Source organism: Scleropages formosus, chromosome 20, assembly GCF_900964775.1.
Source record: "Scleropages formosus chromosome 20, fSclFor1.1, whole genome shotgun sequence".
NCBI classification, from domain to species: Eukaryota; Metazoa; Chordata; class Actinopteri; order Osteoglossiformes; family Osteoglossidae; genus Scleropages; species Scleropages formosus.
In genome coordinates this window covers 3,811,149-3,824,557 of record NC_041825.1, presented here as the reverse complement: position 1 = coordinate 3,824,557, position 13,409 = coordinate 3,811,149, and the positions used below count along the sequence as shown (strand labels likewise).

The following is a 13,409-nucleotide window of genomic DNA, read 5'->3' as shown; positions in this document are numbered from 1 at the left end:
ACCCACCTTGCCGCTATGCCACCACGCCACCCTATCTCTACATTTATCATACATTTATTTGATGCTTTTCTACAAACCAACTTAAAATGATTTGTCTTTTTATGCAGCTGATTTTTTTTTACCATGTTAATTCAGGATAAGCACCTTGCTCAAGGGTACCACTGCAGGATATGGGATTTGAACCTGAGGGCAGCAGCTGTAACCACCACACTAAATGCTGCCCCTTATCTTGTGCTGGAAGGCTAGAGTGTACCTTGTTGTACACTACAGGTGTACCAGTTTATGCAGGCATTACTCATGTCTGTCTGTTTTTCCATGTCATGATTATCATGCAGGAATCTTCATGTGCTGGCAGTATGTTGTAATTTAAATTGGAGTATAGAATTTATTGAAAAATGTGATTAATTTTTATCAAAGATTTTTAAACGTCTAGATGATATACTCAACTTTCAGTATCTAAAGAAGTACTTCTTCCTGGTTCATTACTTTTTTCTGTATCTGCAACTCGGTTCAGCTATGGAATCCCCTTTAGACTCCAGTGTGCCCTAACATTCAATAGTAGATTGGTTCTCAGTAAAAATAGGATTGGTGTCTCACATATATAACCACTTAATGAAAAACACTATTGTATCTCTTAATATTTTTATAATTTGGGACAGAGAACTCAGTTTTTACAGAACTCCTTAGTGAATTAGAGTGTGGGATAATACTCTCTTCTTCTGTCAGGAATTAAGCACATCAATTGATCCAATTTAAAAATTACATACAGAATTTATTGTGTGCAACGTTTTCAGAGGAAGAAAAGCTGCTGCCCTGTGCTTTAATGTAGTAATGGGTACTTGGCTATATAGGTTTCCGGAAGGTTCAACTGTTCATACATACTGATATCAGCATCACTTAAACTGAAGTTAATTCACCAGTTAAGCAAAGGAATCAAGTCAAAATCAAGTCATTTGTACTGATGCTTCCTTTGGTCAGATCATGGCTTAAACATCTGAATTATTTATGCAGGAAAAGCAAAATGAAGTGTTTTGAAGTGAATGAAGAAATTGTCAGAGATGTAATATGACAACAGCATGTATATCATAGTTATGAATTGTTGCATGTTTGTATATAGTTTTAGGAGCACTGCTAATGTGGTTAATAAGAAGAGCCAGGGCTCTTCCTGGGTATAAATCTCATAATGTTCATATAAGAAGGACACATTTAGAACTGTTATGTATGCAATCTCTGAACTTTAAAGCCCGGAGATTATCTCAGTTAACATGATGAAAGTTACTCTCGGCAGTCGACAGAAAGCAAAGGGATGATGGATTAGGAGGCCCGAGTAAGAAGGTAGCTTTTCCACAGGAGTGCAACTCCAGCTGATTAAATTGATTAAAATATAATGTAAAAGGTTTGGCACAGTTGCTCAGTGGGGTTCGCTGTCTCTCCACAGCTGCTGAGTTGTTGGATTGTGTGCGGCTCAGCTTGAACAGAGTTTAGATCTATCACTCAGGGTAGATCACTCCTAGTGCCCTGTTAGTCTGCACACCGTGGCAATGAATGAATAAATGTCACTAGAGACTAAGAACGTAGAAGACAGTGCAGGAAGTCTGAAGGAAAATGTATTTGATCAACTGTATTCCAAGGTAGTCATAGAACATTTCGCTACTTAATATAGATACCGTGATAAAACACAACTGTAATTATTTTTACCCCTTTAAGATGGTACCAACAATTTTAATTTAACTACATTTTTATGCAGTTTCACACCACCTTTCTCTCAATCTTACATTTATTTATTTAGCAGAGACTTTTCTCCAAACAACTTTTGGTGAACTCTATGTAGTGTTATCAGCCCACACACCTTATTCACCAAGGTGACTTACACTGCTAGATACACTACTTGCACTGGGTCACTCATCCATACATCAATGGAACACACACACACACACACACACACACACACACACACACACACACACACACACACACACACACACGCACAATGGGTGAACTTGAACAGCATATCTCTGGACAGTGGGAGGAAACCAGAGCACCCAGAGGAAACCCATGCAGACACAGGGAGATCATGCAATCTCCACACAGACTGAGTGGAGATCAAACCCACGCACTCTCACACCACCAAGGCACTGCGAGGCAGCAGCGCTACTCACTGTGCCACAGTTCCACTGTGTTGCCCCTAAAGCCTTTGCTGAGAATGTCAGAAGCGTTGCGTCTCGTATCCATTAGAGGTTGCGGGAATGTACAGGGCAAAATGATTGCTAACAAATACACACTGATGCAATAAGTATACGAATGAAAACGTAAAAAAAAAGCACACAGAGAATAAATAATTGTGCTGGTCATGCACACAGTGTACAGTCTCTGTTTTAATGCTCCATCTTTTCTCCCTCCCAGTGACACAGTTAAGTCACCTCTGTATTAACAGGTTTTGATGAGCTCCACCATTCTGTCCCAAATGCATTAAGTCATCTGTCAGGCTAATTGATAGTAATAGCATGTTTTGATACCCTGTCTCACTCATTGTCTCTGGTAACATGTTCCCCTATATTTCCTGCTCTACGCCTTCTTTTCCTTTCCTGCTTCCCGTTTTCCCCAATACTGTCTTTTGTTCACCCCTTCCCGTCCTCTGTTTGCTCTTTTTCAGCAGCCACTCACACCCATCATCCCCAAGTGTCTTTCCGAACGGGGAGGTCTGCATGAGGTTAAACTGACAGCAAATCTCATCAGATTAGTGAGGGAACTCTTTGCCCATCGTGCTGCTCCATCCCAGTGCCCTGCACCACGTTTCCGAACACGCTCGGCTTGTATGCGTTCTACTCATTTCTTGCTTAATAAAACCCACTCTACATTGTACGTCTCGGTGTTGCAAGGAATTGACTTAATGGGCCGAGCTCGGGTTTACACCGTACAGCTACGGTATTGCAGATAGTGGAGAAATGAGCGTGTGTGGAGAAGTGTGGTACGTAAACAGTGACACTGTCAGATAGACGAGAACAGGCGTGATGGATGGAGGACCTGGGCAGTGAGCGAGCAAACTGCAGGGGGAGAAGGCACTGCGGTAATCTGGAAAGTAGGTCACACTATGATGAGTGGAGGGGAGTTAGAGCGAGAGGGAGGAAAGGGGGAAAGGCGGAAACTGACGTAGGACAGGATGGAAGGAAGGGAGGAGGATGTAGGAGACGGCAGTTGATACTGAATAGGACAGAGGCCTAGGGAGGCCTAGACATGAGGAAGATGGAAACTGACAGAAGGAAGGAAGGAAGGAAGGAAGGACACGGTGAGGAAATGGGAAACGGACACGGGACAGGAGTTTAAGGAACGGAAATGGGGGAGAGGAAAATGGACAGGATTGAAGGAAAGACAGAGACTGAGGAAGAGAATGGAGGAAAGGGAAATGGACACGAAACTGGATTTACAGAAGGACAGACGGAATTAAGGGGAAAGGGAAATAGACATAAGGACATGGCTGACGGAAGGACAGAGAACAGAGAAGAGGGAAATAGACCATAGATACTGTTTGAGGAAGGACAGAAAGGGAAGAAGGAAAGTTGGCATAAAGACCAAGATTTGAGAAAAGGAGAACCAGGCGTCCGGTGCCCACTGTGTGTTGGGTTCAGGGTTCGAGTCCTGCTTGGTGTGCCTTGTGATGGACTGGTGCCCTGTCTAGGGTGTGTCTTCTCCCCCTTCAGCCTTGCGCTGTGTTTCTGGGATAGGCTCCGGCTCGCCGCGACTCTGTTCGGGACAAGCAGTTGGTTGGAAACAGGCATAGGGACATGAGCGAAGACAACAGAGTCAATGGGGAAGTGGGGTGTCAAGTTTTTACCCTTAGCATTTCTGTCTTACCTCTGCTAATGTTTGTCATTTGTGTCCTGAAACATTCCAATGACCGAATGAAAGAAAAACTTGAGTGACAGCGGAAAGGACCTTCCACCTTGAACACGTGCACCTTCCCATGAGTCCTCACTACACATAAATGACTAATGCCAAATAAAATCTGCGTTCTTGATTCAAACTGGCCTGAGAGCTGTTTTGCAATAAATTTGGAAATTTCAATCTTCCGGTTAATCGTCATTGATCGACTTGCCTCGCTGCTTTTCCCTACCCTATACCTTCTGAAGACTGGGATGACCCCTCTTTCAGTTAAAGACAAAAAGGGGTTTTTTTCCTTATGGAAATGTGCTGTGAACAACTTGAAAACAGGGAATGTATCGCACAGTGCCCACAAGTCCAGGCTCCAAAAGACAGGAAAATAATATCAGCCAAAACCTTTGTCACACAATCAGCAGTGGTACTTAAATATAAGATATTTTTTCCATCTCACTTTCGCCTGACGTGGTGGTGCAGTGGGTTGGACCAGATCCTGCTCTCTGGTGGGTCTGGGGTTTAAGTCCTGCTTGGGGTGCCTTGCGATGGCCTGGCATCCTGTCCTGGGTGTGTCCCCCCCCCCTCCAGCCTTATGCTGTCTGTTGCCAGGTTAGGTTATGACCCCGTATGGGACAAGCGGTTCAGACAGACAGTTTTGCCCGAAAGTCATAATTTCAGAATAACCAGGACATCGTTCATTTTGCCGCATGTCTGCTGAGTTTAGTCCATTTGTTACACAAATGCACATGGTTTCTCTTTTAGCATTTTGACTAGAACTATTTCCCAGAATGGTGCTAAACTACACTTAGTACATAGTATACCTGAACAGGAGGAATGATGATGGACATACTGAAACAGTTTTTTTTTTAAGGGACTTGATTACAGATGGTCTCCGACTTACGATGGGGTTACGTTCCAATAAACCCATCATAAATTGAAAATATCATAAGTCAAAAATGCATTTAATACACCTACTAACCTCCCGAACATAATCGCTTCTTATCCTTTAAGATGGTCGAGATCGTTGATTGCGAAAGTCCAAGTTTACGTGCGATGGTCATTACGGGCTTGTCGCCGTCATCAAAGTCAAAGTGGCTTCATTGTCATTTCAACCATATACAGCTGGTCCAGTATACAGTGAAACGAAACAACGTTCCTCCAGGGCCATGGTGCTACATAAAACAACACAAAGCTACGTACCCAGGACTACATCAAGTGCTTGTGTGCAAGACGCGTGCAAAACAACACAAGACAGCACAGTAATTACTAAACAAGAAACAGTAAACACAGTAAAATAACAGAAAATATTACAATATAATAATAAATACTATAGATATAAGCATACTAATTAGAGTTTCTCCCCAAGAGTAATTGCCTTCCTCTTCTTCTTCTCACCAGTAGTAGGAGACACAGATGGGCATTTTGTAGACATGATGGATGCAGAAAACACAACGTAGATATGGGGTGAAATCTAAAATAATGCTGGAAACACAGAACACTGTAGAGTATCGGTTGTATACACTAGCGACCGAGTGGCAGACTAGGAGATGCCCAGCATCGTGAGAGAACATTGCAACATGTATCGCTTTCCTAGGAAAAAAATCAAAATTCGAAGTACAGTTTCTATTGAATGCCTATCGCTGTTGCACCATCGCAAAGTCGAAAAAACGTAAGTCGACCCATCGTCAGTTGAGGAGCATCTGTACATAGCGCACCTGAACAGTAGGGTTGAGGACGGACATGCTGAAATAGTTTTATGTTTTTCTTTTAGGGACTTGACTCTTGACAAAACATTTTCAGCTTTTTAAAACACATTCATAACTGCCGTTCCTTTCTCATTGTTGAAATTTAAAATTTACTTGTACATTGTAGGAAGGGGGGTGCGGTGGCGCAGTGGCGCAGTGGGTTGGACCTCAGTCCTGCTCTCTGGTGGGTCTGGGGTTCGAGTCCCGCTTGGGGTGCCTTGCGACGGACTGGCGTCCTGTCCTGGGTGTGTCCCCTCCCCCTCCGGCCTTACGCCCTGTGTTACCGGGTAGGCTCCGGTTCCCCGTGACCCTGTATGGGACAAGCGGTTCTGAAAATGTGTGTGTGTGTGTGTGTGTGTGTGTGTGTGTGTGTGTGTGTGTGTGTGTGTGTGTGTGTGTGTGTGTGTGTGTGTACATTGTAGCCATGTATTTCTCCGTTGTGAGATATTTCGGAAGAGCGCTGGTTATTCGTACCTTTAAACAAGCCTTGACAGAGGTGAACACTCATGGAGGCCTCAGCTGCAGAGGCTGGTTTGTCTGTTGGGGCATATTTAGAAGTAGAAGAGAGAGAATATAAGACAATGGCGGTACGGTGGTACAGCGAGTAGCGCTGCTGTCCCACTGTGCCTGGGTGGTGTGAGAGGATGTGGGTTCGATACCTGCTCAGTCTGTATGGGGTTTGAATGTTCTCTCTGTGGGTTTCCTCTGGGTGCTCTGGTTTCCTCCCACAGTCCAAAGACATGCTGTTCAGGTCCCCCCATAGTGTGTGAGTGACAGAGAGAGAGAGAGAGAGAATGAGTGTGTTGCACCGATGTATGGATGAGTGACTCAGTGTAGGTAGTGTATCTAGCAGTGTAAGTCACCACGGTGAATAAGGTGTGTGGGCTGATAACAATACATAGAGTTCATTGGAAGTTGCTTTGGAGAAAAGCGTCTGCTAAATAAATAAATGTAATGGATGGTAAAACATTTGACCTTGCAAAACATAAAAGAAACAAACGATCACTGTGCGGTGACATGAATAACATTTAAAATGGACGGGTAGATACGTGTGACGGTGACGCAGAAAGACAGTAAAGGCAACTAGAGGAACACAAATCGGCGTGTACAGACCCATCTTTACAGCACATACTAAGTCACACTTTTTATGGAGCCATCTAGGGCAGAGATTGAAGAAATCGAACCCAGAACCACTCGTAGGGCTTGGCAATTTAAAAGCCATATTACTACTGAAACCTAAATTTAGCTTCTCAAACGTCAGCACACATTTTTGTAGCGACAGTGCAAAAAAAGTAATTGACTTCATAAAAAGTGTCTTTTTTCCGAAACGGTGACAAGAAACTGCAAGCTCCGATGAAGAGCACATGCCAAACTTTTGTTTGAAGATCACATTAAAATAGAATTAGACCTGCTCCATATTTCTGGCATTTGATAAAACAGCCAGTATTGTAAGTGTTCTTTCTTTAGCAGGGCTACTAAATAACCTCAAAGAGAAGGTTTGGCTGGAGGGGACCCACCTTTATGATGCCAAGCATGGTAGTATGGTAATTTTTTGGCTGCTGTGGACAGTTACACTGCCAATGGTAAGCCAGTTGGGTGAAAGTAACAGAAAATTTTATATAAAAATGATCCAATGTGACTAACAATATACAGTGCAGTGAACATGAAGAGACTGTGGAGCGCAATATTCACTGCAGGCATTTTTTTATTCTACACACACACACACACACACACACTGGCTGAAGCCACTTGTCCTGAGTGGGGTCGCGGTGAGCTGGAGCCTAACCCAGCAGCACAGGGTGTGAGGCTGGGGGGGGGGGGACACACACCCACGCCAGTCCATCACAAGGCACCCCAGGTGGGACTCGAACTCCAGACCCACCAGAGAGCAGGACCCAGCCAAAACCGCTGCTCCACCATGCCCCCCCCCCCCCCCCCCCCTTTTTTTTTTTTTTTTTTTTACCAGTTTATATCATTTGAAAGAGGTCTTATGATTTGGCAGTTGTGGAGAAAGTCTTGGCAAGAGCCCTGGTTTACATGCCTGTGTTACACGTGCACTCGGTTTCAACTTCATTCCCCTCATTCACGGCGATCGCATAGAGGATCATCATTCATGGATCATTTCACTTGGATGCTATTTTTCAGCTGGATCTGAATGTGAAATCAGAGTCTTGTTTCAGTTGAGATGGTGGCATTTTTTTCTTTTTTAAACACTGCAGCAAAATGGTTACATCCCCACTGTCTTTTGTTCAACACGCAAACACATTTTGATTTTAGTTTTTTAGGACAACCTCTGATTGGTTTATTAAATTAGTTTGTGCTAATAATAAGTTCCGAGAATTAGTCTGACAGCCTGGGTAATCTCATCAGGGCTTTCCAGACCTTAATTCAGCTCTCCTTCATCAATCCTGTAAACACCAATTGATCTTTTGCCCGCAAGAGATTTTCTTAAATGTACTTGGTCAATCATTGCTGCTCGCGAAACGGCCGCTCATCAACGCGCTGCGTGCGACTCTTCGCGAGAGGAAAAGCATAAATGTGCATTACACCGCTTTCGGTACATATGTGGGCAGGGATGTGCATCACGTAATTTGGATTAGACGGTTCTCGGAATGACAATCGAACCACGTGGAGGACCTTAATCCGTAGAGGGAAGCGGCGGTAAAGATGGCGTAGATGGTGCATAACCTGCTAATGATTTGTCACTTTAATGGAATCCACTGGCTCAATACAGAGGGTGAAATTAGGGTAGAAAATCAAGAGAGAGAAGCACAAGCAGATTGACAGCCACATACTGATGTAAACCGGCGTGGAGGGAGAGAGGCATGCGGCACATACAGCTGTATGCTGATGAAACATCGGCCATATGTCTGTGTGACAACACACACAATGTCCACGTTTTTATTATGGCTCCTGTGCGCTTGATTCATTACCACAATTCATCAGTGCCCCCCTGCTTTCCCTCCTCCAGGCCCTGCCTCAGTGCGGTGTCAATGAGATTGCAGCATTTCCTGTGCTCATACAAGATTAACTCCCCCCCTCCCCCTCCACCTCCCCCCACCTTCCGTTTGCTTCCATCAGTTCATAGCGGTCGCCTCCCTCCATTTTCGATTTCTCCCAAGAACCAACACGTCGGCCCGATCGGCTGCCGTGTTTTTCTTTCAGCGTCCGTGGAAATGCCTCGCGGTGTCCAGCAGAATGGGGCAAATACCCTGTTTTAAGTCAAAAGTGTAACATAGTTTTCTTTGATGTAACGATATTCACGCTGTAGCATCATTTCTGTGAGTTAAACGTTCTCTTCTGAAGGTTCATGCTTCACCGCTGTTGTTGCAGTATAAGTCTGCCCAGTTAACCTGCTTGTATCAACTCCTTTTTTATCTTGTCTCTTTCTCTCATCTCTTAGTATGTGGCTTTTGGCTCCCTCTTCTTTATCCTCATCTCCATTTCCACCTTCTGCCTGGAGACCCATGAGGCCTTCAACACCATCTATAATAAGACCGAAAATTTCACCGTGGGCAATATCACACGGGAAGAGATTGTCTTCGAGGTCATCACCGACAGCTGGCTCACCTACGTTGAGGGTGTGTGTGTCATCTGGTTCACCATTGAGGTCCTGCTGCGAGTGACCTTCTGCCCAGACAAGGCCGAGTTCTTCAAGAGCACCCTCAACATCATCGACTTTGTGGCCATCCTGCCCTTCTACTTGGAAGTGGGGCTGAGCGGCCTGTCTTCCAAGGCAGCCAAAGACGTGCTGGGCTTTCTACGGGTAGTACGTTTCGTCCGGATCCTAAGAATCTTCAAGCTGACCCGCCACTTTGTTGGCCTGCGTGTACTGGGCCACACCCTTAGAGCCAGCACCAATGAGTTCCTCCTCCTCATCATCTTCTTGGCCTTGGGGGTCCTGATCTTTGCCACCATGATTTACTATGCTGAGAGGATTGGCGCCGATCCAAGTGACCCCACTGCTAGTGCCCACACTAACTTCAAGAACATTCCCATAGGGTTTTGGTGGGCTGTGGTGACCATGACCACACTGGGCTATGGGGACATGTACCCAGTTACATGGTCAGGGATGCTGGTGGGAGCACTGTGCGCTTTGGCCGGTGTGTTAACCATCGCCATGCCCGTCCCTGTCATAGTCAACAATTTCGGGATGTATTACTCCTTGGCCATGGCCAAACAGAAGCTGCCCAAGAAAAAGAATAAGCATATCCCAAGGGCGCCTCAGCCTGGCTCACCCAACTACTGCAAACCTGACGCCCTTGCTATGGCCACTGCTTCGCCGCAGAGAATCTTGGGAAATGTTCTGAGTGGGGTTGTCGGGGCAGGAGGTATTGGGGGGGACTGTCCGCTGGCACAAGAGGAAATAATTGAAATCAACAGAGGTAAGTAGCGAGTAACGATTTCCTTTGTGAGCTGTGAATGCTATAGACGACTATAGATCACCTACCCAAATTTTAGCCACAGAACAGAAAATGTTTTGGTTGCTCCAAGGAGAAAGGTTAAAATGTGCAACATATGCTGGAGGTCTTGAATGATAAGCAGATATAAGAAGTTCCAGTAAAGGGAAAAACCTTGGTCTGATTCCAGAGGGGGCAAGGTTATTTCACTGGTTTTTTTTTTTTTTTTTGTCTTCTTTTTTCATCCCTCTGAAAACCTTTCATATCACAGACGATTAGCTGGAATTACAATGACACGGAAGTCCTTGAGAAGTCATAAATGTTCTCCAATGTAGATTGTGGCTCAGAATTTATGAGTTCTGCATTTGGTTTAGGTCAGGTTTGCTTTCGTTGCTCACTGCAGCCCCAACTTAATAGCCCTGCAACGACAAAAAAAACAGTTGCGTGTTTAGGGGAGGGGCTGTAGCTATTTGTCAAAGGTCAGTCACATTCCTCCGCACTTATTAATTTAGTGGGGTAATCTCGAAAGAACACACTTTTAGTCTGCTTCTGTACTCAAAGCAAATGCTGACATAGGTAGCTTTTTAAATAATTCGAAAATGCTTACATTCAACATTTCTCGTAAACTTGGTTTACAAGAGCAGTCCGCGGTTCTGTAACTGCTCCCCTTTCCCCCCATGTTTGCTCTCAGCGGCTTTGTAGACTCAACATTTTGTTATAAATTAGGGTTGTCCAATTTTTGAATTTTATAAGGGACAAAAATGCAATTATACTTAGACGTAGGATTACGCCTGCCAAGAGACCACGCCATTGAAAATGGCATAAAATGGAAATGTTCAATCACCCGCTAATCGCATGTTACAGCTTTGGCTTTCTGTGTTTTTGAGGGGTTTTGTTTATGCCCCTCAAGGAGGCTACAATCAGTATGGATTCATAATTTATGATCAATTGGCGAGTCCATATTGCCAGCAGCACCCTGTCTGTTAGCGAGCAGTAAATACATTGTGGTCAAGCAAAGTAATATGTTCTCCACATTTGGGAAGTGGTTAGTTGCTTTAATCCACTTTAGATGTTTTGCCTTCTAATTCTAAAAATCAGATGCGACAACTTGACCTACCAAAGACTTAAGAGTTTGGAGAGTTTGTTTTATACTTTATACTTCCAGCACTGCTGAAACACTTAGATATGAAAAAAAAAGAGAAATTACGGTTAAGATTAGAACACCATACCAGCAACCCGGAAGCTATTTAGCTGTATGGTTAATGAGTAAACACATAGAAAATAACGTATATATTTATGAAGCTGCTTTGATTTGCATCACTTTAATGGGCATATATCTTTACTTGAATTGGATGCAATGCACAATCTATGTTTCTCTTATTCCCAATACACATGAAACAGAGACAATTTTTTTTTTTACCTTTGTATATGCAAATCCTTAGTTTTAAAGCATTTAATGTGGCACATTTCTGTGTGACAACCCTCCATCATGCAAATTCTGAAAGAAGGAATAAACTAGAATGACACTGGCTAAAGATTCCAGTCCGTTTCCACTGACCGCTTGTCCAGCCCAATGTTGCGGTGGCCTAAACCCTACCCCGGAAACACAGGTCACAAGGCAGGGTTTGAGGCACATAAGGCATTGTGAACACACACACAGTGCAGCTGACATGTACACACACTCAGAGTAATTTGAAGTCACCAATTCACCTGTAGCAAACATCATTGGAAGTGGGAGGAAACCAGGGCACCCAGAGGAAATACATAAATATGGGTAGAATATATAATTCTGCAGAGACGTTGCAAAAACTGAATCCACATTCGAACCCTCCGTCCAGGAGCTGTGAGACACCAGTACCACCATTTCTCCACCATACTCCCTGGTCTTATATCCCAGTTAATATGTTTACATAACTAATAGGTCGATATACATTCTGAATAGCAGTACTAGAAAATAACTGGATTTTCTAAAAGGTACTGGAGTGTTTTGAACGGAGTCATTTCACCATGATCAACATTTTTGTCCCTCCCTTCCTTCAGATTGTCTTGTTTATTTAATGCTCACATTTTAGACATTGCCTGCAATATGTTCTCTGTTCACCTAGAGTCCAGATACACATCTACCTTTGGTGTTACCGTGGTAAGCCACGTTCTGCAACCTTTCTGTCACATGCAGTTTTACATTTATTTATTTAGCAGATGATTTTCTCCAAAGCAGCTTCCAATGAACTCTATGTAGTGTTATCAGCCCACACACCTTATTCACCACAATGACTTACTCTGCTAGATACACTACATACACCCTCTCCATCACTCACGCACTGTGGGTGAACCTGAACAGCATGTCTTTGGACTGCGGGAGGAAACCCACACAGACACGGGGAAAACATGCAAACTCCACATAGACTGAGCTGGGAATCAAACCCATGTCCCCTCACACCAGCCAGGCGATGTGAGACCGCAACGCTACTCATTGCGCTGCTGTGCCACCATGCCACCCATCTGCTGTTTTCAGATCAAAGACCACTACGAACCGTCGGTCACTGTGACCACTTTCTTTCTATACGGCCCCTCACTCTGCTGGTGGGCAATAGCTCTATGAGCTGGTTTCTCGGCCTAGTGGACTTAGTATCTCACTACATCCTCAGCTTGCATTCAGCCAGAAAGCAGTTCTGTAAAAACAGGCCCCAAGCCCGGAAGCGGCTCAATGTATACATTGTACGTACATTTTCGGAAGTAGCGTTTCATAAAGGTTTTTATGCGCAGCCTGGTTTGCCAGTTGATGTCAGTGTTTCTTGACAGGCAGGGACACTAAGTGGTTCCTGGAGTGTGAATACACCCAGCCCCCACCCTATGGATGACTGAGCCCTTTTCACTAATAGGACAGGCTGTGTCACTCACCCGGCGCTGGGGGATCCGCACGGGGGAGGTATATGCTGAGGCAGACATGCTGACCCATCACGTACGGCAGGCTTACCTGCTCTCCTGGCAGCAGGACGCCCCTGGGAGCACGAAGCGGAGCTGAGGATTGGAGGGAGCTCTGCTCCTCTCCTTCGCTGAGATTTGCTCCACTGATCTTCCATGATGAGCAGATGTCCTCTAGTTCTATTTCATACACAGTTCGGTAGTGAATACAATATGTTAAGTATAATTTCATTCATTGCTTGTCATTATAGGTCTTCACATGAGGTGCATCTCACCTGGATTGAGTTTACTCCAAAGAGGGTAAAGAAATGTATTGCGCTGACAATATTTAATTGCACACTGGAGTTTTACTCTGAAAATTTCAAGAAAATTAAATAATTAATTATGTTAATTTATAATTTTTTTGTTTTTATTGTGCAGCAGCACTGGGTCACAGCAGTGTAACAGTTTTAAAAAATATTATCCA

The 13,409-nt window shown here is 44.2% G+C and overlaps 1 protein-coding gene across 3 annotated transcripts in view; it reads left to right on the top strand.

Moving 5' to 3' along the window:
• The window catches only part of LOC108923929 (potassium voltage-gated channel subfamily C member 1-like), a 73,710-nt gene that overhangs the window by 26,814 nt on the left and 33,487 nt on the right, over positions 1-13,409 (top strand). For all 3 annotated transcript variants that reach the window (XM_029247018.1, XM_029247016.1, XM_029247017.1), the window contains exon 3: positions 9,022-10,003. In XM_029247018.1, coding sequence (XP_029102851.1) covers positions 9,022-10,003 — 982 coding nt within the window. The remainder of the gene's footprint in view (positions 1-9,021; positions 10,004-13,409) is intronic.